Consider the following 26,081-nt stretch of genomic DNA (forward strand, 5'->3'; position numbering starts at 1 on the left):
ACTTACAGTACACACTCAAGCACGCGACTGGTGCACTTGAAGTGGTTTCTTCTTGAAACAAAGGTTGCTGCCATGCAATAGGACACTAGCTAGGGAGCACTATTTTAATGCAGACTTAAGTTCTTCCACTACATAGTTCTCTACATTTTATGGCACATTCAATGTTAGATTGTTGGCAATCTGTTTATGATTTCGTATCCATAATGCTTGTTGATCAAGTGGCTGTTGCAGTTCTGATCTTTACTCCAGTCACCAAATTATAGTCACAAGTGGACCTCTCCACTACTATCTCTTTATTTCCAATTACTCAGTGCTATGTCCTACTGGTGGTGGATAACAGCCAGAAGGATAGGAAAGTGTGCATTTAGTGGTTGTAATTTACAGAAACTAAAGGAAAATTCCTTGCTGTGTAAGAAAAAAGCTGAAGCTGAAGATCTAGAAAATTATCTCATCTAGTAAATGCCTGCAGCCTACCCATTTGTAGATGAGGATGGTAACGTGTTTCCTACAGTTTCTTGTATGATAAAGACAGAAAAGGTGTGTCTTCCCTCTTGACACATTTTCTTGGCTGAAATGATCTTCTGCAGCAATGACACATTTGAAGACAGGTCCTCCTACATAACAAAACCTTCTGAAGGCTAGTGCCACAGTGGTTCAAGTCAGCTATCCACACTCTCTTGTTCTAGTTTCTGAAAGGGAATTGCAGCTTGTTTATCCTGAATGCACCTCCAGCAAACTCCCTTCCGAGTCATAGTCACAGTAGCAAGACTGAAAGAGGGATGAGCAGCACAGCTGGAGCCACGGCTTCCAGATAAGGTTGTCCCATGACAGCTGGTCAGGGACAGCATGAAGGGACCTGGTGTGGTTGTCTACTGCTAGGTGTATGACCTTGAGGATTTCGTAGAAACGGCTCTCCGTTTCTGGAGTCAGTGGGACTCTCTCTTCAGGGTCTCTGGAGAGATCGAAAAGCAGTGGGGGATCATGCCTTGTGATGAATCTTCCATGGCAGAAGCAAACGTGAGAATTGTAGCAACCATTGGAGTCTTCAGGACTGAAGTTTGGAGTAAAGAAGAAGACTTTCCAGACAGATTCACCTGCAATTTACAGACAGAAAACAGCTGGTGATAAAATGACAAAGTAAAAGTCTCCAAGTCCTATGAAACTCTAATTTTCACCATGGGAAATCAATCTTTTGGTACAACCTCACTCTGCACAGAAACTGCAATATACTGAAAGAGCAAAACAAAATTGAGCAAAACAAAAATGAGCAAAACAAAAATAAGCAAAACACGGCAATTTTCATGATACATATATTTATGAAATAATTATGATAATTTCATTCCCTTGGAAGAATTCTGATTAACTAAATCATAGAAGACTTAAAAGAACTTTGCATTTTTACATAAAGAGTGCTAAGAATATTTGCATAAATATTTACTAAGCCATTGCACTGTGTTCTTCAAGACTTATTAAAATGTACCTTTGCCCCTTGCCCATATCCAGGCACTGTTGAGCCATGTCTGCTTCTCATTTTGATAATCAAAATAATTTCATTTTTACCTTTTTCTTTCTTCCTCTCTTTGTTGTTTTAACCCATTGCCCTCCGCCACATGTTTTTATTGTGAACACCTGGAGACAGAGTTTCTCGTTTTATTAATATGATGACATGAAAAGGTATAATGGATGCTAAGATCCTTTATTAAGCCTCTAGATGTTTTTTTCAAAAAAAAATATATTACGTTAGTGCAACTTTCTGGTGACATTCTGCTTTGTAAAATGGGAACCAAAGGTCTTCATTTACAGATTGCTCATTCTCTCTCATTTTACTTTGCTGGATACAGAAACTGAACTGTCTGCCCTAGTGTAACTTCAGTCAGTACTGGAAAAATACTAATTATTTCCTGGATTAAGAATAGGCAGATATCAGCTGTTTCCTTCAAGAAGCACTCTTGAACAGAAGGTACACTGGAGAATCTGAGAATACTTAACAAGAAACAAGTAAACAAAAAATGGCTACTATCTTCCTCAATTATCACAGAACAGAGAGGGAAAGCAGGAACAAACAGGCACTTCCAGGGAAGCACACTGTCCTCTCACAGCCAGGGAAGCATACAGTTCCACAGAAATGGACCAGAGAATAATTAATTAGAGAAAAAAATCAGTACTTTATTCTTAATAAAAGTAGGATACTAAACTGCTGAGGTCTATGATAGACTACCCACTCACTTGAGTGTATACAGACATCAGAAATACATATTGTTCAGTAATTTACATTCTCAGCACCCTATTGTGAAAAACATTTTTTGTATCACCTCATTTTTTTCAGTACCAGGGGAAATTTTAAATACTGGGTAGTTTATTGAATTTTATTAAGTTCACAGACAGCTTGTTCATCTAGTAACAGATTGTCACAGATTTATGTGCGCTACAGTGGTTAATATTAATTAATCAATTCATCAGTTCAACAGAATGAAAAGCACTAGAAAATGTGGGAAGGGCAGAGATGAACTCTTACATGCCACGCCGTAACTACATCACACTCCATTTTTAAAGATAAAAACAAGTTTTAAGAAAGAAATATTTCAGTAGACTAAAGAGTCACAGGCTGCAGATCTAGTCTCTAGCATGAATTTAAAGGACAGTAAGTGACCTTAAGATCTTTTACAGCTTCTTCTATCCCACAGCATTTTTCACATTGTAAGAGATTTTACCTTTAGGAACCAATTCAGAGCCTGGAGAATTCAAGTTCACTTGGTCTGCACTTAAATCAGCATCGGAAGGGTGATGGTTATTACACACATTAGACTGGGAGTACCCTCTGAATGCTGCTTGGAAGTTAGCAAAGGAGAAGGAGCTTTAAAGGCTGAGGGTGACTTGCTGGCACAGACTTGAAACGCTCTGGCTGTGACAGCAGCAGTGGCACAGTCTTATGGGGAGAAGGGAAGGGAAGGGAAGGGAAGGGAAAGGAAGGGGAAGGGATTTATTAATCCGTCCACTGTCTGCCTTTGTAGACCATGCAACATTTGCCCCACCTGAGAATTTGATTCAGGGCACTATAACACTTTCATATAAGAAAAGTAGAAAAAAAACATATAGCTATTAAAATGTCAGCTAAAAAAATCCCAGTAAGGCCATGCACATGATAACTTTGTGGTCAGGCTGTCTTACCTCACATCTATCTTTGATGGTACACTTGTGCTGAATGACATTGAAAATAAATTTTCAGCCAGCTTTTTTTGGTGTTTGGCACAGCAGCACCAGGGCAGTTCAGGGGCGTACAGATAACAATATAAAGCTGGGGAGTCTGAATTAAAGCAAGTCTGTCCAAGCAACTCATACAAGTAAGATATGGGGAAAAGAAAGAAATAAAGAAGTCGTATGATCATTTTTTTTCCCCATAGGTTTGTCGATATACAGAGTATATAGCATGTTGCAAAATCATGCGTGGGATGGGGGACAGGGCATGCATGACACCACATCACGTCTGAATCACATTGCTAGTGCTTCGAAGAGCTGATGCTAGTTTATCAGCTAGGCAGCTATATAATGTCATGATCATACTGCTCAAAACACTGAGCTCTGGGAGAGCAAAGACTGTTGTGTAATGTTCAGCAAGGATCTGGAACATCACGTGGTGCTGGAGGAACAGCAGCGCACAGTTTAACTGCCAATTTTCTAAGCATAAAAACTAGAGCATATCTGTTAGTGTCTGTGGTTGTGGAGCAGACAGTGTAATATACTAGTAGACATAACGAGCTGTCAGACTTCTAATCTGTAAAGCTGATGAATTGTAGAAGGCTTGATATTAAAAAGAAAGAGCTCTCTCCCAGTCTCTCTCAGCTGATAAAAAAAATCTCATTTTGTCAGAGGGTTAACTACAAGGATCAAATTAATCCCTTAGTAATTAACGATACCTTTGTTCTGCAAAGCATCTGGATAGTAAACTCTCTTTATATAAAATGATAACTATATGTCCTCTCCTCAGTGAAGTTAGTAGTTAAATTGTCAGGGCTCCCCCACAGTTATGTATATCAGGTCCCTTCTAAAACAGCAGGCAAGCTCTAAGCCCTCAGCATCCTTCAAAATCCTGTCCCAATGCTTCACAGCTACTTTATTTAGCGTCCATTTTTCCTGCAATTCTCCAGCTCACTGAATTGTCCAACAATTTCACCTATTCAGCTCTCAGAATATTTCTTTTCTTCACACACTAAGAAAAACAAAAACTACAGAAGTTGTACATATAAATACTCTCAAATTAAAATAGGTTGCAATTAGTTCAAGCAAATCTGCTATGAAAATAATTGTTTGATCTCCCTAACAGACTTCTGTTTTATTATCCTTCACCCATCTATTTATCCTCTTATACAGACAACTGTAGCTCCAACAGACAGGTAGCAGCCATAAGATTAAATAAAAGTCTCTCAGTAAGACATATTAATATTTCCAAGATGAAGTAATACAGTGGATAGGGATGTCGCTTCTGTTACAATATCACTTTTCTTAATCCCTGATGGCTAAATGGTGTTTTCTGATAAGCAGTTCTTGAAGTGAATAGGAGCTATTGCTGTGTTATTGCCTGGACCTCACTTTTACTGAATTTAATCTATGACAGTAGCTTTATAGGTTTGCTGTTACTGTCATCTCATCTGTTCATATTATTTTGTTTCTTTTTTCTCTAGAACAACTTAAACAACTCTGTTCTTCACTGTAAATTGAGAAGCTGGTCTCTCCTTGACTTCAGATGCCTTTGAGCATAACCCTTTGAGAGCAACATACTGATGTAAATTGCCCACAGACTTTTCCTGTATCTCAAGTGTGCACTATAGCCATTGTCAGCTCCCATGCTCTAACTCACGCTCTTCAACATTTCTGCAGAGTAGCAGATGAAAGCTGCAACTCACTTGAAAATCACATTCTTGAGATAACTCTTGTTATTAGATTGAATCCTTTCTTCCTGCTTCCTATATCTTTAGAATTATTTAGAATTGTTAGGCTCTCTGCTAATTTTCTATATAGTAGATATCACACATTTGTATATATTCAGCTTTTCAATAATTTAACAATTTTGAAAAGGTTTTCATTGCTAAATTCCTGTAGAACTATACATAGCACATAGAGAATACTATTTGGTTACTATAAAGAAAATATATGTATTATTTTTATGAATATGTGCCTTCCTCAAACAACAAATCTGCTATTTGAGTTTAAACATTTGTAACTTTATTGTTGTTTCAGCAAAAACTTGTATCTTTTTAGACACTTGCTTGAAGTAGCTGGGTATCTTACGATGTTATAGTGTTACAACAGTCAAAAACCAGCAATTATGTCCCAGTGTAGGTGGAGAATAACTGAGCAATATTCAAAGACATATATTAGTTTATGAGAATCAGCTGTTGCTAGAAGAGGCTTGCATGAAGAACTGTGCAGAACATATAGCATTTGAGGTAAAACCATGGAAAAAAAAAAAACCAAACAGTAGGAGCAGTTATTTTAAAATCTTAAGGATAGAAACCACAGTGTTAAGTATGCTCTAAAACAGGAAGGACTGAAAATTGGTGAATAACTAATAAACACAGTGAACAACTGCTGGAGGAAAAATAAAAGACACTGTGAAACTATGCTCAGGCTGCTGAAATCAAGACAGAAATCTCATGACTGAGCTAATTATCTAGAGTATGAGAATCTTTTACTGAATTCTATTCAGAAGTCAAGATTATCTGCTGAATGGTAGCAGCTGACAACGAATTATTTTCCTGAATTCTTCAGCATCATCTTCAAATAGAATTGAGTGATCATTTACAGTGTTTTTTTGTTGAAGAAAGTCCCAAATGGGAAGAATCTGTGGGTATACAAACTATGCTGCTCTAAACAGGAAGTGCTTTAATGTAATGCTATGCCTCCTATGTGAAAGTCTTCGCTAACAGCAACATGGAAGAATACGTGTTTTACTGGGAAAAAATTACATCCATAATAATTTGATGCAGATAATCCAGATACTTTCTAAAGATTTGTTTGAGGAATCTATTTACTTACTAAATGTTCCCTGTAATTTTCAGTTCATCCAAGCAGCAGTTAATGGCATGCTGAAGATAGAAGATAATGTTGTCACAAAAAAAATTACTGGTCATTTCCAACCTATATTCAAAACTTCTTGAAAAGAGAAAATCCTTATTTTATTGCTTGGGAGAGAAATAGTATTGATTTGCAGGTACTGGTTTTCCACTGGAGTCAGAAAGAGATACAGTTAACTGAGAGAGCATCACACTTAAGAATGTAACACAGCATAACAACTTTGCCAAAGATGCTAAAAATCAAAGAGAAACCTATTCAGAATTGTGTTTTGTCTTTTGTCCTTTCTGTCCTTCAAAAACGCATTTTATTAACAGAAAATAAATTGAGGATAATCATTACTCTCTTACATAAAGTGGACGCAATCATTCTGAGTGAAATGAACAGATCTTCGAGATTCAGACAGCAATTTTCCTGATTCTGAGCAAATGCACGAGACAAACATGTAAAGGAAGTCCTAAGAACTCCTGCAAATATTTTCAGACAAGTTTGAACCAACCAAAACCAAAACAAAACCCCAGAAATTTGTTTATAAATTATTTTCTCCAGAGATTTTTCAAAATCTGGTTGTCAAAAAAACCCTTGATAAACAGAACACTAATAAAGTATTCCAAATCATTAATCTGAAAATCGATAGCATGTTTAAACTCTAAATAACAAGAAGTCCACCTAAAAACAAAGAAATAACTATGCAAAGTTACTTTAAAAGTGGAAAGTAGAATTTTTTTAAATGCAGTAGCCTGTAATTTTGTACACTGCCAAAGAATATGGAATATTCATTAGTTTTATTTTACAAAGTTAAGTCAAAGGTGAATTACGCTTCCTTGCAGGTGTCTCAGACAGTTGAATTATTTATCATTTTTTGTTATTTTTAAAAAGCTATGAGGATACTTAGGAAGTCTTCTGAAAAAAATATTTTTTTATTTATTTTGAAAGTTGAATCAGTTAATCATAAAGGACAACACAGCAAAGGCGTTCCTTTGTCAGAGTAAAAAAAAAAATGAGCTAAAGAAACCAACCATTTCTAGTAAGTGATGTGGTGCACAAACCACAGCATCAGACAGTCCTAAATATTAAAAAAAAAAAAAAAACCCTGAATGACTGAATTTTTATTTTATTGTAAAGACTATAGTATGCATAGTATAGCATCTGAAATATATGACAATAGTTTTTGTCCCACTGTTGGAAAATGCATGTCTCTTCCAGAATCTGAAACTAGAAAAAGATTACAAATGGTGTTAAACTTTGGGGTGAACTGCTGAAAGTAAACAGAAATTTGCATCCTTTCTTCTCATCAGAAAGAAAAGTCAGAAAAATTGTGCAGGTATTAAGTCAATCAGAACTGTGAAAAAGGATATTACCTGATAGCTTGGGGGTGTGCTAATATCCAGCATTTCAGATGAGAATTGAGTCTTGAGGTGCATAGAAAATTTTAAACCTATTTCATTAGGGTTCTTATGAGCTTATATTTTGGAAACAATACATTTAAGGAATGGGGAAGAAGAAGTTTACTGAAGGTCTGTGATGCTGAAAAATGTGATTAATGAGTTCATGAAAACAATGCAAAAATTCCTCAAAATCCTACCTAAACACCAAAAGGACATATCACGGGACGTTCTCTTAAAGATGATCAGCAAGGGACTTTTATATAAATTTAATCCTAAGAAAATTTCTAGAAGTCTATTTTCTGTTTTCACAGGGACCTGTTCAAGGTTAAGGTATTTCAGAGAAATACAGCGGTTGGACAGTTTGTTCCTCTATGCAAAAACCAAACTTGATTTCACAGTTCTCCATTCAGCATGAATGTTTGAGTTTGAAGAGAAGAGTTTTACAAAAGCAGTGGGAATCTTTTCTTGTCTTGGTGGTATGCAAGATGGATGCAGGGATCTTGAGTTATTCTCCAGATGACAGTAAGTGATGGAAAAGAGAAAGACTTGCCTCCCTTCTAATTTCCAGCTTAAGGAATGAATGTGTGCAGCATAGTGAAAAACAAGCTTCATCCTTTTGGAGTGCTATAGCCTCCTAAAATCTCCTTCCTACTGAAATCAAGAACAGAGAAGGGCTGCATATGAGATGAATACATTTTAACTGTTCCTTATACAGGACTTGGAGAAGTTAGCATCATTTTGATGAAAGGTTACTTCAAGTCTGTCACTCAATTAATACAAAACCATTTTGGCTAGTAAACTCTGTTCAGTCATGCATGAAGTAACCCAAATAATCAAGTCGGGGGCGGAGGTGGGTGTTTGTATGTTTGTTTGGAGGTTGGAGGTGGGGAGGGCAATAAGGAATGGTTCATTGAATTGGCGTACAGGAGGTTTTGGTTGCGCCTTTTACACTGCAGCCATTCCTGTCCCTTAGTTTGCAGTCTAAACCGCGAGAAAGGGAAGTGCAAATAAGACAAAAAATAGAAACAAAAAGAAGATAAGGTCTCTATTCCATTTCAACTTAACCAATTGGACTAGGAAGTTGGGTTTATGTTCCTACTATGATTAGGAATAAGGTAAATACTTTTTAAAAAGGACAGGATTATTTTTTTTTTCCTTCCCTTTATTTGTCTCTCCAGGGGAACGCTGGTAGGGACTGGAGCACTGCAAATGCCAGGGTATAAATAGCTCTGCCTGAGCCTAACAATAACTCTGCTGCCACTGTCACAGAGCAGAGCGGAGGCAAGAAAATACTGTAACATTATTTGTCATGCTTGTCAGGGGAAACAATTTTCTACCTAAAATATTGTTAGGAGAAATGTGTATCAGTTGATTAGGTCAATTTTCTTGAGCTTGATATAAACAGTTTTGCGGTATCTGTTCAAGATAGAAATGTTCTTCTTGCCTTCAGCAGTTACATTATTTCAGATTTAGCAAATAATATGCTCACACTGCATCACCCAAATTCAGCTGGAGCTGATCTGATATGAGGATCGAGACAGCAAATTAAAATACTTAATGAGATAGCTTAGGTAAATGACACTTGATGCTTCTTCTGCTTCCTCCAGCTGTTGCTGTTGAAACACTGAACACAAATGAGGGATTTGGGAGGTGATTCAGGATTTTTGGAGGCTTTTCTTGATGACGGTGCCTCCATGAAATGGGTAAGATCAGGTAAAGAGAGAGAGAAAAAAATAAAAGGCAGCAAAAAAAAGAGTGAAGGTGATGCTCACAAAGCAAGTTAGGAAGCAGGTGAAACAAAATATCTTCAATAATGATGTAGATGAAAAGATTGCAGTGGACTTCATCAGCAAGAAACAGTAATAAGTCACTGAAATGTTTCATGCCATGCAAAAAAGTATCTCCTGTTGATATAATCAAAGAAGAAAACCAGGAGTAAAGAAAGAAGCCAAAAAGATCTTAAGCTCCCTTTCCCCCCTTCCAACCCTCCCTCCCCATAAAAAAAAAAAAACCAACCAACCAACCAAACAAACAAAAAACAAAAAAAAAAACCCCTAAAACCAAAAAACATTTGTAAGATAAGAGGCTTCATTAGAGTGGAAGTGAAGGAACTGTGAGACTAAAAAACAGAAAAGGGAAATGACAGGAAAACCCTCATGAGGATCAGAATTTATTACAGCTTCTGCAGAAGGGAAAGACTCACACAAGGGTTTGATCAGTTAAGAGGATGAAAAGGAAATTCATTATCAGTGAGACTAGAAGCTCAAAAATGGGGAGGGGAAAAGCAATAAAAAGATGGGAAAAGGATGAAAACAGGGTAAAAAGACAGTTCAGAAGGGAGAAAGGGGCTGCTCTTTGTCTAACAAAAATGTGCTGTAAGTAACCTGAAGACTCATGAGTTACTACTGAAGGAAAAGTGGATTTTCTCCCATGACCTGCATATTGTGTATAAACACTTGATGCTGTTTAAGTCTCTCATGAAATTGTGTAGCTGAACCTACGGAGAAGAGACATAAATCCAAGTCACGCTGACACTTCAGTGTTTTTCATGCATGGTAACCCCCAAAGCCAGGAAAACGGTCTGTAGCACTTGCCTTCTACTGTTGAGGAAATCTTGAGAAAAAACTTTGCTGTAGACTATAACATGCAAATGTGTAAATATCAGTAAAAGGTACATCTATGTATCTATGGAAACTTGTTACTTATTGTTACAAGTTTCTGCACAATTTCCTTGATATATTACTTTGCCACTGTGTGTTGATGTTAAAACAAAAGCTGGTGACAAAGAATAAGGTTTAATGAGACTTAGTGAAGTTTATAAAGTGATTTTGGTGAAGAACACCTATGCCTCCACATTAAGAGCTGTCACAATCACCAACACTACCTGTAAGAAAGAATAAAAAGATTCTCAGAGAGCTAATAGCTAACAGACAAGGTAAATGACTGTTTTAGTCTTGTGTTAAAAGGAAAATTGAACAAGCAAAGGAAGTGGCACTTTATTAATTAGATTTTAAATATGTTTATGTCAGTGTAACTCAAATCAGGATCTGTATCTCATACATGTTTTTCTTTTCTGAACATTCTTGGCAGTTCTTTCATGGCACTGAAGTGTGCATAAAATGCTGCTCTGTACTACAAAACCAATTCACCCTTTGTATTTTACTACAGTCTAACCCGGCTATCTTATTTATTGCATATTTGTAGAGAGGCCCTTATTTGAACTTACACTGATTTAAAAGAAAAATAACACTAATTAAATTACATGATCCTAAAATTCCCAGTCAACTTCAAAAGACTCCCATAGTGTCATTCTTGACACACAGCAAAATAATGATGTTTTTCACCTCGTGAAAAAGGTGGAAAGGCATTCTAATTTTAAATTCAGGGTACTGAGAAGGATTTATTGCTCATCACTATGCTGATATTTAGGATAAAATTTGACAACCTGGTCACCTGACCTGATTTTGGATGACTGCAGTGGAGGTCTTTATGTAAGCTAGTTACCAGTCTATATTGATCTGCTTCTTACCTTTGTTAGAAGTCTGCTTTAAGGTAAGAAGAATTCTGCTTGTTTCTCTTTTGATAAGAGTGATTAGCTCAGCTTAGATCAGATGTAGGTGTTTACACTGTAGGCATCTACAAGCTGTCACCACCATCCTCAGAATTTACTAAAAATACGAGGTGTCCAGAGCCTTGAGGGCACCAAAGAGCCTCAGTAGCCCTGTTCAGCCCTAGGGTGGACCCCAATACATGCAGGAGTGCCAGTTCCCAGCCCTGTCTCTGGATGGCCCAAAGTCGTATCCTTTCTTCCAGCTCTGTCTGTGCTCTCACCTCCTCCTGCTCCTCACTGGATTCCCTGGGTGAATTGAACCTGACCTTGAACCTGAATCACCGGTTTGCCTAGACTGGGATTGTTGGTGGACAAGCTCTGCTTGCTCTGCTGGGATGCTAGAAGATGTTGCCCTGTCAGTAAAGGCACTGCCCGTGCTGGGGTCACTTATAGTTCTGTTGGAGTAACTTTTAGAGTGAAGTGTCACCCCAAGTTAGAGAGTTGAACTTCTGGTCTCTTTAGCATTCTCTAGTCCATCTTTAATTTTGCTTTCTAAGCTCAAATATCTATCTCCAAAGAGCTGCTGCTTATGAAAGGTCCCACAGTGTTCATAGATGGTCGATTAAACATCTCCTCCTATCAAGTACATGTAAGACCCACATATTTAACTGATGTGGCCAGAAAGTACAGAGACATTTGCCTTCTTTGTTCATATAAGTTACTTTTGTAAAAGTTTTTAATGAGTCTCACTCATCTGTAATGATCATACAATGCTGTTTGAAATATAGTCACTGGCTACAATATATCTGCATTGACCCTGCTTACACGATGCCTGTATCTATTTCATATTAATGTATGTAGTTTCCTCTGTTCCAGCTGTAGCAAATAAGAACAGAAGCTCATTTCAGATATTTCAAACAAATTTTCTTTTTGTCATGTAATTCATCCCCCTGCCACTGGACAATTGTTCCCTACAATGTATTTTTTTCAGAGCTCTCTTGATGGATAGCGTCTTCTATTGTAACTTTTGTGCTTCTATCATTCATTTCCTTTATTGCAGAAGACAAGGACATTTTATTGGCACACTCTTAGTGTTTTATCTACTAACTTTTTGAAATACAAATCCTTCACAAACTTTTGCTAGAGTTCAATTAAAGATTTTGGTTCAGATTACTGTCTCAGAGTTCACTTGGATTGCCCCATCCTTCAATTATCTGTTGTATTGTCTACACTAAATTCCATTTCTAATTGTTTAAGCAAGGATCTATGTACGCTCCTCAACTCCCATCTCCTGCTTCAAACTATTTGAGAAAAAAAAATTAGTAATTTATTCAGCTATCTGTCCTGCTACTTAATAAAACAGTTAATAAAAAATATTTTTTTTCTACACTGGTACTGATGGATACACCTTAAGTGATTCATTTAATGTTGACTCAAGGTCTATAGGATGAAGAAACCTGAATCAAGTTTTACCAAGTCCAAGACAATTGTCCTGTTCACTGGACAACTCTACCTTGTAGAAAAAGCAGTGTTCTGCATTCAGATCTTACCTCCCTGAAGATTAAACTCACATCTGCTTAGCAATATCCTCCAACTCTAAATATAAATTCCTCAGTTACTCCGCATCCCATCACTAAAATCTTGTTGCCTTTTCTTCTCCTGGCATATATATGGGTATGTATACATGACATCCTACCTAGTATACCCAGTTAAGACCAGGTGGTTTTGAACCATGTGGTGCGTGGACCTGGGTGCAGTATTTGAACAAAGCCCTTCCCACCTCTTGGGCCTGCTGGAGAGACTCAGCAGCATAGACATGAGGTGGTAGAGACAACACTTGTTCTCTTTGGTTTGATCTCCTATTTTTAACTAACTATATAGTTCAATGTAATAATTCTAGCGTGCCTCAAAGTATCTTTGAAGAGGGCATTTATGTCACAAATTTAATCCAACATTTATTATTACTTATTGTGGCACTATGAGGTCCAGCCTCTGTTACACAAGAAAGTTACAAATATGAGTTAAACAAAGACAGCCTTGAACATGAAATCCTACATCTTTTCCCTGGTCTAATAGTATGTTCCCATAGATCATGGTTTACTTTAAGGGCTTTAACCCATTATTTTATGAAGTAGTATAGACAAATAGAATATATACCAGCTTGCAGCCTAAAGGCATTCAGTTACACATTGTACTTCCTCAAAACTACTGAAAATGCTTTTGGCATTACGTGATAAGATATAAATTTTACATATGCCCTCCTTCCTCACTACAGTTAAGAGTGATGACAGCACGCAAAGGATATTGTGAAATACAAACATCTGCATTCTGGTAGCTGGTTTTAGCTTTTGAAGCAATTTTTAATTAATTGTTCTGAAAACTCAGTCTTCATCTCTCAATTTTATCTGGTTTCTTTGTCAAAATGCTCTTTAAAGATCTCTGACAATAGTAACGGAAGCACCAGGAAATGTTTTTTTCTATTGTATTCACTACTGTGGCTCCTTCTTCTATGCATTTTTATGCTACTGCCCACAAGGGAAGTAACTATATGCACACTCCTCATCTGTTGCAATGGAAAAGAAAACAACTACATAAATGATTTTCAGTGGTAAAACAGGTTTATTTTAGCATTCAGCAGTGGTTTCAAGTAATCCATTCTGCTTCACACTATAGTGCATTGCACACTGACAGTCGTTTACCACAACCTCAGTCTTGTGATTAATTAAAACACACAAATTCAGGCAATGCTTACATGGTTGCTTAACTTTCTCTTACACTTCCAAAGATGTCTCTAACTGGCTGGCATTCATGCTGAACATGCCCAAGCTTAGGCTCTGTTTCTAATACTGAATCAGTATTCCTAGCTGAGTTCTTGGCACTTAGGATGTATAGACATGAAAAGGAACCTGAAATTCAGTTAGGATTAGAGATTAAGAAAACTCCCATTCAAACTGCATTCAAATGGAAGTCCCGCCAGGCAGATGGACTTGGTAAACAATTTTCTTATCACCCAGATCCTCACCTCCACTTTGAGAGGTTTTTCTGTCTTGCTGAATCTCACAGGTCTGTCTAGTTTTATCTTCAGATATTTTGATCACTACTTTTTTTCTTGTCTATCTAACATAGAAAGACCAAAAACTTAAATGTAAAAAAGGTTGCCTGCTTGCACACCATGTCCCCAAGAACAGATCAAAAGAGAAGGAATAAGATGCTGCTATACAGACTTATTACACAGCCATGTAGATCCTTTGATGACCAAGAACACAGTTTTTTTTATCTTTCCTAAAGGTACTCTTCTACCTGCCTGAGACACAGTGTGTTCTCATACACCTTGTCCAAATATGTAGCAACTGACTGAAAATGAATATTGGTAAGGATATATCTGAGGTCAATGTAGTCCACAAAGTGACCAGATCACTTGAAATTGGTTAGGAAAGACCAAGTATAACTGTCATGGGAACTTTTTCTTGTGTGTCTAGGTAGAGACTATATTGACAGGCTCAGCCAAGCACTGAGGTTCACAGGTCGGTAACATACAAACCTGTTGCTGACTCTTCCATGTCACGACAATAACACAGATTTATCAAGCTTGACAATATAAAGAATTGTCACGAATACTCAAGCCGTTGTACATGTAGACACTGCCCTTGTTAGTTTTAATCATTTGCCAACATCTTAAGTTTGAAGAGAAATGGAATAATCATTTGCAGCCTTCATATAATTTATACTTAATTTCCTCAATTGATTACAGTATAACAATTTATAACTTTTTTCACACTTAAGCTGTGTTAAAGATACACAGCAATATGTTGACTTCTGCATATTTTCTATCTTCAAAATACAAACACTTCTCATGGTTACTTATGAATGGATTAAATGCTTTGAAAGATAGGTACTCAAAAAAATTCAGTGAAACACCAGTAGTACATTTACTCTTCTTTAGTTCAGCCTGCTGGTTGTTACACATTCAAATATACTTCTCAGAACTTGGTTCTTCTTTTTTTTTTCCCCAAAATCAGTATGTCATAACTATTTAAAACTTCCTAACTGGAGACCTGAAATATTGTGGTGTATGGAAGGGAGAAAAAAAAGAGGCCTTTGGTAATGCTCAGGAGCTACAGTCATTGTATAATCTATTCAGTATGAAGTTCCAAAATCCAGTTAAACCATTTCTCAGCACCTTTTCTTGATTATTATAGCCTCACTGTGAACACGAGCATGGTTTTCTAAGCCAGCCTTTTGTTGCCCCTACATATTCCTGGTATTTGGAGCTATTCGGCATTCTTGAGATCACCAGAACTTCTAAATAACCTAGCAGGTCTGCTAGGGCAGAGCTGAATGAAGAGAAGCAGATGAACAAACAGCCTGTATTCTTGTACAATTTTTCGCGATTCCCAGTTGCTTTTCTATCCACTAACTGATTGTGTTTCCACTGACCATGAAACTAAATTGAGACATTTTTGTTCAGTACTTACTCTTGTACTAAGATAAGCCTATTAAATCACTTTTGGAAGGATAAACCAGCAAACTGTCAAAGTATGATATTCAATAGAATAAATTTAGTTGTAAAACAACCTGTAAACGTTGCTAATTTTGATAAACCCAAATGTCATAATCCAAGTATTTCAAGTATCATAATCCATTTTTTCATAATAGATTTCATTGTATTATAATCCATATTTCAAGTATCATAATTTATTTCCTTCAACTGAAGAATGCATTAGATTGCTAACATTTTTTCCATACTAAAAAGATAAAAAATAAAGAATGAAAATCAAAATACTGTATGAAGTCTCAAAATTTTAATTCAAAGTTTAAAAGTGACCATTGCCAACAGGACTCCAAACAGAATTTTATGTGCTTTCTATATTTGTTTAAAAAGAAGGCAGCTATTCAAACCCCCAATTTCAGCCATACACAACAGCTACATTTTCTTCTCTTCCTCATTTGCTTGATTCTAGCTTTGGTCTTATGCTCACTAGCTCTGCTAGGATGAATTCTTTCAGATGATATTTAGTTTTTTAGCTAATTCCAAGCTGTTATGGCAAAACTTCCCTCTCACAGCACAATTCAAACAATCTTCCCTTCTGTGAAACATATGTTTCTCCTCATACTTAACGCATAAGCTCATGACTTCATGGCATACATACAAATAGTCCTAACTGATAAAACTGATTTTCTCTGGGATTAAAATAAGAAGTTTCATTTATATTTGGCTTTCTTCTAAGTTGCTTTTTGAAAACTGACCTGAACACTCATGGGCTACAGTTGTTTCTGAATCATAAAGATATATGCTCTTAGAGCCTCTGGCTACAGCTGAAAATTGGCTTTAGTAGCAATTGCATTGTGTTCAGAATCCAAAAATCACTGTCAACTATAAATACTACAAGCAATCTACAACTCAGTATTATAGAATTGTCAGAATCATCCTCTACAACTGTAACTCATAACTTTAAACTTTTATATAATACTTCTGAATCAAAACAAAGTTTGTGGATTAGGCTTCGAGAAATCAGACAATAAAAACATGATATTGTATAATGCACCTGATGCATGTAAAAAATGGGAGGAGCTTTCAGATAAAAAGTATTCTTTTAGCTTCTAAGTTAGGTATGCTGAATTAAACAGAGAAAGAAATGCTACAGCAAATTCAATTTTTGTATAAATGCCTTAATATCCACAGTCTACACACTGTAGGCAGGAATTACATTTCCCCTTAATACAACTTAACCATGTCTAGGACAAAAAAAGTAACAGCTGATTAAAAGCAAACGGCAACATAGTTGCAACAAATCCCTATTTGCTAGACTGAATGTTGGTAGATAATTTGAGAGATGAAGAAATGAAGTAAAGAAAGTTCCTGAAAGTGGCTCCATGACCAGCTCTAGGAAAAAGAATGGACCTAGACCACTGATAGTGGGACTAAAGGATTTGTAGTTCTGAGACACAGTGGCAATGAGGAACTAATGAGGCCTGATTTTAATGTTTTCCACAGCATTCTAGAATTGGAGAAAAATATATTCAAAAGAAACTCCACAGTGTTGAGACACCATTTTTAGAGAATAAGTAATTATTCAGTCAGGTAGATTTATTTACTCACAATGTCTTCTTTAGCATTTCTACCTCATACTTTTGTAGTGCTAGACTAAAAATTCGTACTTTGCTATGCCCTCTCTCTAATTAACTTTGTGTATATGCTTCATGGTACTGTTTTAGCAGCTTCACCAAACAATTAATTAATAGTGCTGGCTTTTGGAAGATATAAAGTATTTAGAGTCTGGAACTGGGGGTAAGGGGGATGCTTTGTCTGTTCAGAAAAAAAAAGAAAAAGGTGTCAGTGAACTCAAGCCTTCCAAAATGACAATTCTCTAAGGAAGGGATAGAGCAGAGAATTCCATTTGGTTTAGAATCAGCAGCAGCACAGTAGGTTGCTCAGCACATTGCTGAGCCCAAGCTACAAAGTTTTGCTGGCTAAGTAGTTTTGTGATCAAGGATACAAACTGACACTAAGGTACCTATTAGGCTTTTGGGATTGAGATTCAACCTCCACTTGTCATTGAACAGGATCATATGGACGGATCAGAGCTATGGACTGAAAATCTGCTTGTACAACATCCTATAGCATTAAAGAGAGCACAAATAATATAATCTGTCTTGAAGATTCTACTGAGTCCTGAAGACTCTACTCTTCTGAGAAAGTGAAATGCTTGACAAGGTTGCTCCTGTGCTAAAATACCGTTTAAAAATTAATGTACAACAGACAGGTAACAGGTTGCAAATGAAAAATGAGCACACACTTGGTAATGACAAAATTATCTTGTGGATGACTAACATTTCCTGATGCTAAAAGGGTCAGCCTTTCTTTATTGAACCAGTGCTAATTCTGAGCGCTAAAGTATCATGATCTTCACATGGTTTCTATGGTCTTGTTGCCTTCTAATGTCATGACTGCACTATGATTTCTAACTTCCCCCTCCTACTATGAACTGTAGAAGCCTATTTTACTTTAAAATGACATAGCTGAAGAGGAGTGAGTGACTGAGTGAGTCTCACAAATGTTTGCCTTAGAGTCCCACACCTAGGACACCCTGGAGTCAATAAAAAGAAATGTATTATATTTATTATTCTATTGAATATGACTGCACTGCAGCTGAAGAAGTGTTTTCAATAAATTTTTGGGTAAGACTTTGAATAAATTTGAAAAATGTCACAATCTGTATGAACTTTTTCTACACTAGTTCATGGACTTTGCATTTCTACTCAGAGGTCATCAAAAGAACTATGACAAAAAAGTACTAGTGAAATGCAGTCTCTTTCAAAAGGCTTTTACACAAATCCATCCACAAACGTTCCCTACTAAGAACAACAAAACAAGAAACAAGCTTTAAAAGATGGATTTTTTTTCTTCCTTCTTGTTTTAGGAAACTCTGGATGTCTTAACAAAAGATACTTGAAAAATGTAATGCATTATGTGTCCTCTAATAGTTTGAGGCCACATAAAAACTTCTGAAATCAACAGAATGATCACTGTTTGTACTGGGATGTGAGCTTTTCTTAGCCTTGGGACATTTACATTGATTATTGAATATTTCTGGGTTGTGCTGTCTGTCCAAAGTACTGATCAGGACTTAACAATCAGAAGCAGCTATATGATACAGAGCGCACATCATCCAAGATGCACACTGGCCTCCAGCATAATATTGCCCAAGTGCACCCACCTTCTGAGCATCCACTGTTTTCTTCCATAATGATTTCTTCTGCCTTTCACAGCCCAATCTTTTATGGCATAATGAGAAGTCATCTTACTCTTGACAGTCACGTTCACAGTGAATTTCTCTAACAAACAAATATTTTGCTTTATTTTCTAGGAGTAATAGGATGTTGGAGGCTGTGGTACGCAGAATACTCCATGTGGGCTGTGCATGCATTAACTATGTGCATGCATTAACTACTTCCCTTGAAGAACATTGCCTAAGACAACATATGCCATTCGAATCCAATTTTAAAATTAGCATGAATCAGCACTATGCTCTGAATGTAACATGCAGCATGCTGCAGGCACAAATCCGCACTGAACTAAAGATATTTTTTGAACTGTAATGCTCCAGAAAATGTTAAAGACCCACTTTTCATATCACTTGGTAAGCTGAAATTCATTTTTGAAAGCTGAAGTGCATTTTTATCTACTCTTTTATGTAGTTGTTGCTACTTATATTTGTTTTGACTACTGCTAACTTTATAAACAGATAAAAAATTATCAGACAGTTGTTCTAACTCAGATACTTTTTTCTATTTAAGTGCTAACTGTGGAGTATACAGAAAAAAAATCCGTAAAGTTTTTCTTTTGTACTGTCACAAGTGCAGGACACAATATCGGACAACAAGCCATTCAAGCTGAAGTTTAAATAATACTGAATTAGCTACTTTAAATGTCTTTGCCTTTATATGAGCAATGAAACCTGTCAACCTTTCTCTGTTCACTAAGAACATTGCTAATTTAGGTCAGGATATAGTAGATTCAATAGACGAGTATGTTATGGTTGCTGTTTTTATACAATAAAAAAAGCACTATGATATGATCACTGAAAGCCTGTGTGTATAATGTCAATGTCAAAGGACATTTACCACTGTCTTTCACTGGGGGAATGGCTCTCTGAAACAAAAGTGTTCCTACATCAATTTTACTATGACTAAAGAAGTCTATTCTTTCTAGCTAGAAAGTGAAAATACTTGTGACAGTAGGGAAATGTTTCTCCTTCAAATGTTTATCTTTTCTTTCTTATCCTTTCCCATCTTTTCTTTTCTGAGGAAAGATATGAGGTTGGTACAATAAGATTTGATTAAAAAAAGATATTTCTTTGTAAGAAAACAAAATGTTTCCTTGACAGCAGTTATAGTCACATGGTAGTATTATCTCTCCCTTTGAAGACGCTGTGTAAAAGAAGACAGTCCTGGATCAAACTTCTATTACATTTACCTTCCTTTGTATTGCTAAGCAATGAACGCAAGCAACTATAACTGTTGGCATTCTCAGGGTCAATGTGAATCCTTACTAATCTGTAATAGCATCCTCTAAGTCTTTTGTTCACCACAGAGAAAGCAAGTAAACCATAAATGGCTCCTCAGGGAAACAAGCAAAAAACTAGGAAAAAGCTAGGCAAGGGTATGGGTTCTGCCAGTGGGTCTACTAGGTATGACAAGCAAGTCTGCAGCTTACATAGGAAGCTACCATAGCATTAATTCACCATATGGCAAAGAACACAATGAAAAAGATTGCTCTCCTTTTACTAAGAAAGTAATGAGAAAGATGGTGGAAACCCACTTAGGAGGCTTCAGGGAATGTGTGAATTGAAATTTCTTGCTTATATTAAGAAAGTAGAAGCAATATTAAGAGATATCTTTAAAATACCAAATATTTAGAGGTATATCCAATACTTTCTACTTCAGAGAAAGCAGAACTGTTAATTTACTTTGTGGACATCTGAATTAAAAGCAGAACTGTTAATTTACTTTGTGGACATCTGAATTATTATGTTTATGAAATCCTCTAAGAGGACTGAACAAGAAAGGGCTGGCATTTTCACATAAAAGTATATTGTCACCACTTACACTCCAAAATATCTCTCACATACAAATTAATGCATTTCCATTTGCTAGTGACAATCACCAGCCTCACCCACCCTCACACTGAGAACTTGACAGTAGAAGTCTTAAGCTGGTTCTATGGAGCTTGATAGAGATTTCCCAGCTTTTGCTACCTGCCTAGGCTCCATCTCCTGCACTTTCTCTCAGGACAACATTGTGTTCACAAGTTAGCATTCTTTAAGCATATGAATTCAGCTTACAGCTTTTAACTATTAAGACTCAATGTGCTATTACGAAAAATAAAGCTAAGAATGGCACAGTAAATAATGCAAACCCTCTTAATTAATAATGTCACCCTTATTAGTCCTTAAAGCAGACATATCATAATCCTTTTGAGAGGTAAGGAAAAGTGCAAGGTATTCCTCTTCTTACTTTCATTTCTTCAGAAACAGTTCTTATTTTAATTCCTTTTCAGAGGCTGTACCTGTCCAAACCAAAAGTTGTTACAAAATGGCCCTTCTGAGCAGATTTTCAATGCTTTGTCTTCTCTTTATTATGATTCCAATGTCTTTAGTCAAAATAAACCTGGAGGAACTTCTTAAAAAAAGACTGACTATTCTGCAAAACAGAAAATATTCATCTCTCATTCTATTTTTGTTTGTTTTTACTTGTAACAGCTGAAACTGCAGAAAAGGCTGAAGATTCTGTCATCCCTAGCCAAAGAACAAAATAAGTCCCAAGGAATACTGTAGACAGCTGGATGCTGGAGGATATCACAACAGCCGGGAATCAGAATAGCTATGAATTCCGTGATAATATAGAAAGAAACCCTGGTTGGTGAATATGACTGGACCATTTTCAGTAATTGCAGTAGATCACAACATCCAAGAACCTCAGAATGAACACTAATTGAAATGTATCCTATTTGTTAAGTGAGGCAAAGTGGAAAATTTCTATGTAAAGTTTTTCAGTGAACTTCTACTGTCTTACAAGTCATTATATTTGCATGATAATCTAGTTTGGTTCTATTGTCTAGTGTGCTTCAATTTAGCTTGCCATAGCAAGTCTCTTTTTCTTTTGTGTATTGAATGACATTTTCCACTGAATAATGAAATCCATTTTGAAATAGAAAAGTCACTGTAGGATTTATCAGAAACATTGGAATATTTTTATTAGTAGTACCAAAATACTGTGAAGATTATTATTTCCTTATAGTACACACTGTATTGCATTACATTTCTCAATGTTTATTACACAGGATTACAATATATTTCCTCTTTATCAAATGACAACTTTGCAGACAGTCAGCAGAGTCTGAAAGACGAAGTAGTTCTATTCAAAACTCTAGATTTGCTCTGTGTCTGATGAATTATCTCATTATATTTAAGTTGTTATAGCAATAAATTTTAATAGTACCAGTTGATACACCAATAATGTTCTGTTTAGTACTCAGTTATGATAAATTATAACTTAAGCAAATATGAAGTTCTGGTCTTGCGTTAGCAGAAGAACATGTGATCAGACTTAAAACAGGCCAAAGCATAATCTGACATACACAATTAACAGAAAGCGACATGAAACTTAGGGTGGCTCAGCTCAGGAAAGTAGAGGCAGATCCTACACCTGCTTCTTTAAAATGTAGATGCTTAATGATTAAAAAAACCTAAATTATTACACCTTACTAGGCAGTAAGAAAAGTTTTGGCTTTTCTCCAAAAGTGTTGTTTTTGTGTATCGTTACTTAAATGGTAGGCTAGGCAGGCGAGGAGAATAAGCATTGATAATGGGAAATCATGGTACTTTGCTGATGCTCTTTTAGCATGTCTTCCTCTCTGGATTTTTAACAGATCAATTAAATTACACATATTTATAAGGTTGCAAAATAACAGGAAACCATCCTCCAAGGACTAGGACTGTATGTCTTGGCTGTTTCCAAGGCGCTGTTAACAAGTGTCAGCATGCACAAGTCTGTGAGAGTGAGATATGAATCATGAGCAAAGAAAATTGCTTGGTATTTCATTCCTTTTTTAATTCAGAATGTGAAGAACAATGTGCATTATTTGTTAGTATCAGGAAAAATGCGAGTCAAAGAGAGATTAAGAAAGAAATGGTGCTAGCCAAAATTTTTCTGTGGCTTAGAAAGAGGGGGAAAGTAGAAGAAAGAGAGATTATTTTCCTCATGTCTCTAGAAAGGATAAGGCTTAAATTTTGAAGTGTTGGTTGAGAAGAGCATTGCGTAGCATATATACTCCTTCAAAGTGCTGATGAAGGGGAAAGTATATTGTGAATGCAATAACTGACCTAACTAATATGTCTGAATGAAGATGTGTATTGATTTGTTTATGAGCAATGCTAAGCCTCTAAACATATAAATGTAAAATGGTAATTCTCCACACTGAAGTTTATGAGCTTCCCTGAATGAAGTGAGAAACAGACCTGCTTAAGTCACTCCATAAGCTTGCAAGCAAGGGAAAGGTGTGCAAGTATGATAAATGTAACATACATTAAATTTATCTATTTCATATAGATGGCCTAAGAGTCAAAAATTAAACCGAAGAAAGGTTTTTCAGACTGAAGTACAGTGGCAATCTAACAGCAAAGATGAAGTTACTATAGGAACTGTGGAGTGATGGAGGCAACAGGGGGCCAAATGGCTAAGCAGAACTTTTGCTTCCCTCTCACTTCCTGGTATGTGCATTTTTCCTTAAGATCAAAGCTAATCCTACACTTTGAGCATCTAGGAAAAAATGTGGAAGATGCAAGCTGAAGCTGACATCATACAAACTAAGACTTCCCAGAAAATAAATATTATAAAAAATACAAGAATATATGAATAAGTGCATATATGCACTTTATTTAGAATGGATTGCACTTTAGTTCAAAAATAAATAACATTTTCCTTAACAGTTGTAAGCTTTCTTTTCTACTAATTTCTTGCCACTGCTGCTTTGTTTTTCAAACAGTGCATCTTTAAAATTAATAGAAATTACACATTTAATGTAAGCAGTCTATAATGTAGTCTCAGTTGGGCACTTGGGTCCTTCTAGTAAGGGCCCACCACCAGAGCAGTGCAGAAGGTGCTCAATATGGCTGGGGTTATTAATTTCACAATATCATTATTTCTTCTGCTAAGCCTCAGGTCTAGTGGGAGGCAGAGCTGGTCAGCATTTGGCCCGTACGTACAGGCATAATCTGCAGGCGGCATGTTTTTACACAATTCTGAAGCAGCAGTAGTCAACCTAGTTAACTACCTGGGGAACACAGGTCAAGAACAACACAAGCCTTTTTTTGGTCTAAAAGATCATTTACAGTACACAGAAAGAGACAACTGTTCCTTGACATTTTTAACAATAAATTCCTGATTTTTTTTTTTAGATAAAGAATATTGCCTCTTCAAGACTATCTTTAAGAATATTAAATATCTGCTTCTGGTGGTCCTCTGTGAATTAAGTGCTTTTTGTCAGACTAAAGTCATTAGCAAGGTGCAACTAAAAGACGAGAGATCCTACAGTCTTTCCTGGATACCGGAAAATGTGTGTGTTCATGCAGGATTGTGTACTTATTTAGGCCATAAAGTGTGTTAGACATGGAATATATGTAGAGTTAGGAATAGGGATCAGTCTATAGCCAAAGCCTGAAGATTTACAGCCTTGTAACTGATAATAGTAGTATGCTGAGGTTAAGTGAAATTTGCACAATTTTCCATCTTTCTAGTCTGTCTTTAATGAACATGGCTTCATTCACTTTCTTGGATGTATTCTTAAGTATAGGGAATGAGCTGTTGCTATAGGATACTTCTAATTTAGTTATTTGCTGCCAGGCAAAAGCTCTGCAACATTTTCAGTGAAAGGTTTGAAATAATTGTTTCTCCAGAAAAGAAAAAAACAAAACAAAACCAAACCACTATAATATATTTATGATTTACTTGTGTTCATTTTCACATACGAAAATTTCTCTTAATAGTAGCAGAAATAGTGACCGTGGATGGACTCTGAGATTAGCTCTAAAGAGCAAGCTGTGGTGGGAGACTAGAAGACATAAATACTCTAACTAGTAATATGATACACTTTGAATTTATCAGTTGCTTTATACAGAGCTGCTGAGATATCAGAAGAAAAGACAGCCATACTCTTTTTTCCACATGAGTACTCACAGCAATGCAGATAACATCAGGTGTGTACAGCTGTAATGCAAGTATATTTATCTCTATACAACAATAACACATGGGAGAGAGATAAACAGGGGCAAACCTTTAGCTGACAGCAACAAATATCTTTACAAACAGGATTCGATTGTCTACATGGGAAAGGCATCTTTGAAGACCTGAGATTGGACAAGTAAGAAAGAAGAAGGTGTTGAGTACTCCCAGGGGACTGGTACAAAAGAGAATAGAGAGGAACGTTTGGCTATTGCCTACTCTCACACTACAATGTAGGCTGCGAAGGTAGTATATCAAAAACTCTTTGTACTGTTTTTTTTTTGCTAGGATAGGGTTAATTTTCTTCATAGTAGCTCATATGGGGCTAGGGTTTGGATTTGTGCTGGAAAGTGTTGATAATGCAGGGAAATTTTTTTTTGTTATTGTCAAGCAGTGCTTACACAAAGTCAAGGCCTTTTCTGCTTCACACAGCACCCTACCACTGAGTAGGCTGGGGGTGCACAGGAAGTTGGGAGGGGACACAACTGGGACAGCTCACCCCAACTGACCAAAGGGATATTTCATGCCATATGGTGTCATGCTCAGTATATGAAGCTGGGGGAAGAAGAAGTAAGAGGGGGATGTTCAGAGTTACAGCGTTTGTCTTCCCAAGTAACTGCTACACATGATGGAGCCCTGCTTTCCTGGAGATGGCTGAACAACCCGCCTGCTGATGGAAAATAGTGAATTAATTCCTTGTTTGGCTTTGTTTGTGCACAAATTTTTTGCTTTACCTATTAAATATCTCTATCTCAACACATGAGCTTTCTCACTTTCACCCTTCTGATTCTTTCCTCCATCCAGTGTGGGGAAGTGAGGGAGCGGCTGCATGGTGCTTAAGAACAGCTGGATTTAAACCATGACAACCTTCCATGCAAAAAATCAGCTCAGTGTTATGAAAATGTTATTTCCAGGTTCTGAGTGGACTTTCTCTTTTAATTGTCTTGGAGAAAGGACAAAGGGAGAATCACAATCTACATTGCTGCCTCTCAAGTAAATACAATAGACTAGTTCCTCATCCTTGCTCCCCTTCAGTTCCTTTTAAACACCCTTTCAGTGAATAACAAAGCTGACTCTTTCCTCCGACAAGGGATACTTAATCTTTCAAAGATGTATGTTTGAGAAAAACATCTCTGCCTGCCTGGGACTCTGCCTACTTCTCTTCTCATCATGACACACAATAATTTCATCCAACCTCAGATACAAAATGGTACTAGATAACCACATCTTACGAATGATTGTTTATTCCTTATGATTATTTATCAAATACAAGATACATAGGCAAAGTACTG

The 26,081-nt window shown here is 36.5% G+C and overlaps 1 protein-coding gene across 1 annotated transcript in view; it reads right to left on the minus strand.

The window, feature by feature from the left end:
* Window positions 1-711: 711 nt before the first annotated feature.
* The window catches only part of STS (steroid sulfatase (microsomal), isozyme S), a gene marked incomplete at its 5' end in the record, with an annotated part of 76,182 nt that continues 50,812 nt past the window's right edge, over window positions 712-26,081 (minus strand). Inside the window, one exon of the mRNA XM_010078675.1 lies at window positions 712-1,094. Within this exon, the coding sequence (XP_010076977.1) occupies window positions 712-1,094 (383 nt within the window). The remainder of the gene's footprint in view (window positions 1,095-26,081) is intronic.

Source organism: Pterocles gutturalis, unplaced genomic scaffold (genome assembly GCF_000699245.1).
Source record: "Pterocles gutturalis isolate BGI_N339 unplaced genomic scaffold, ASM69924v1 scaffold10913, whole genome shotgun sequence".
NCBI lineage: Eukaryota > Metazoa > Chordata > Aves > Pterocliformes > Pteroclidae > Pterocles > Pterocles gutturalis.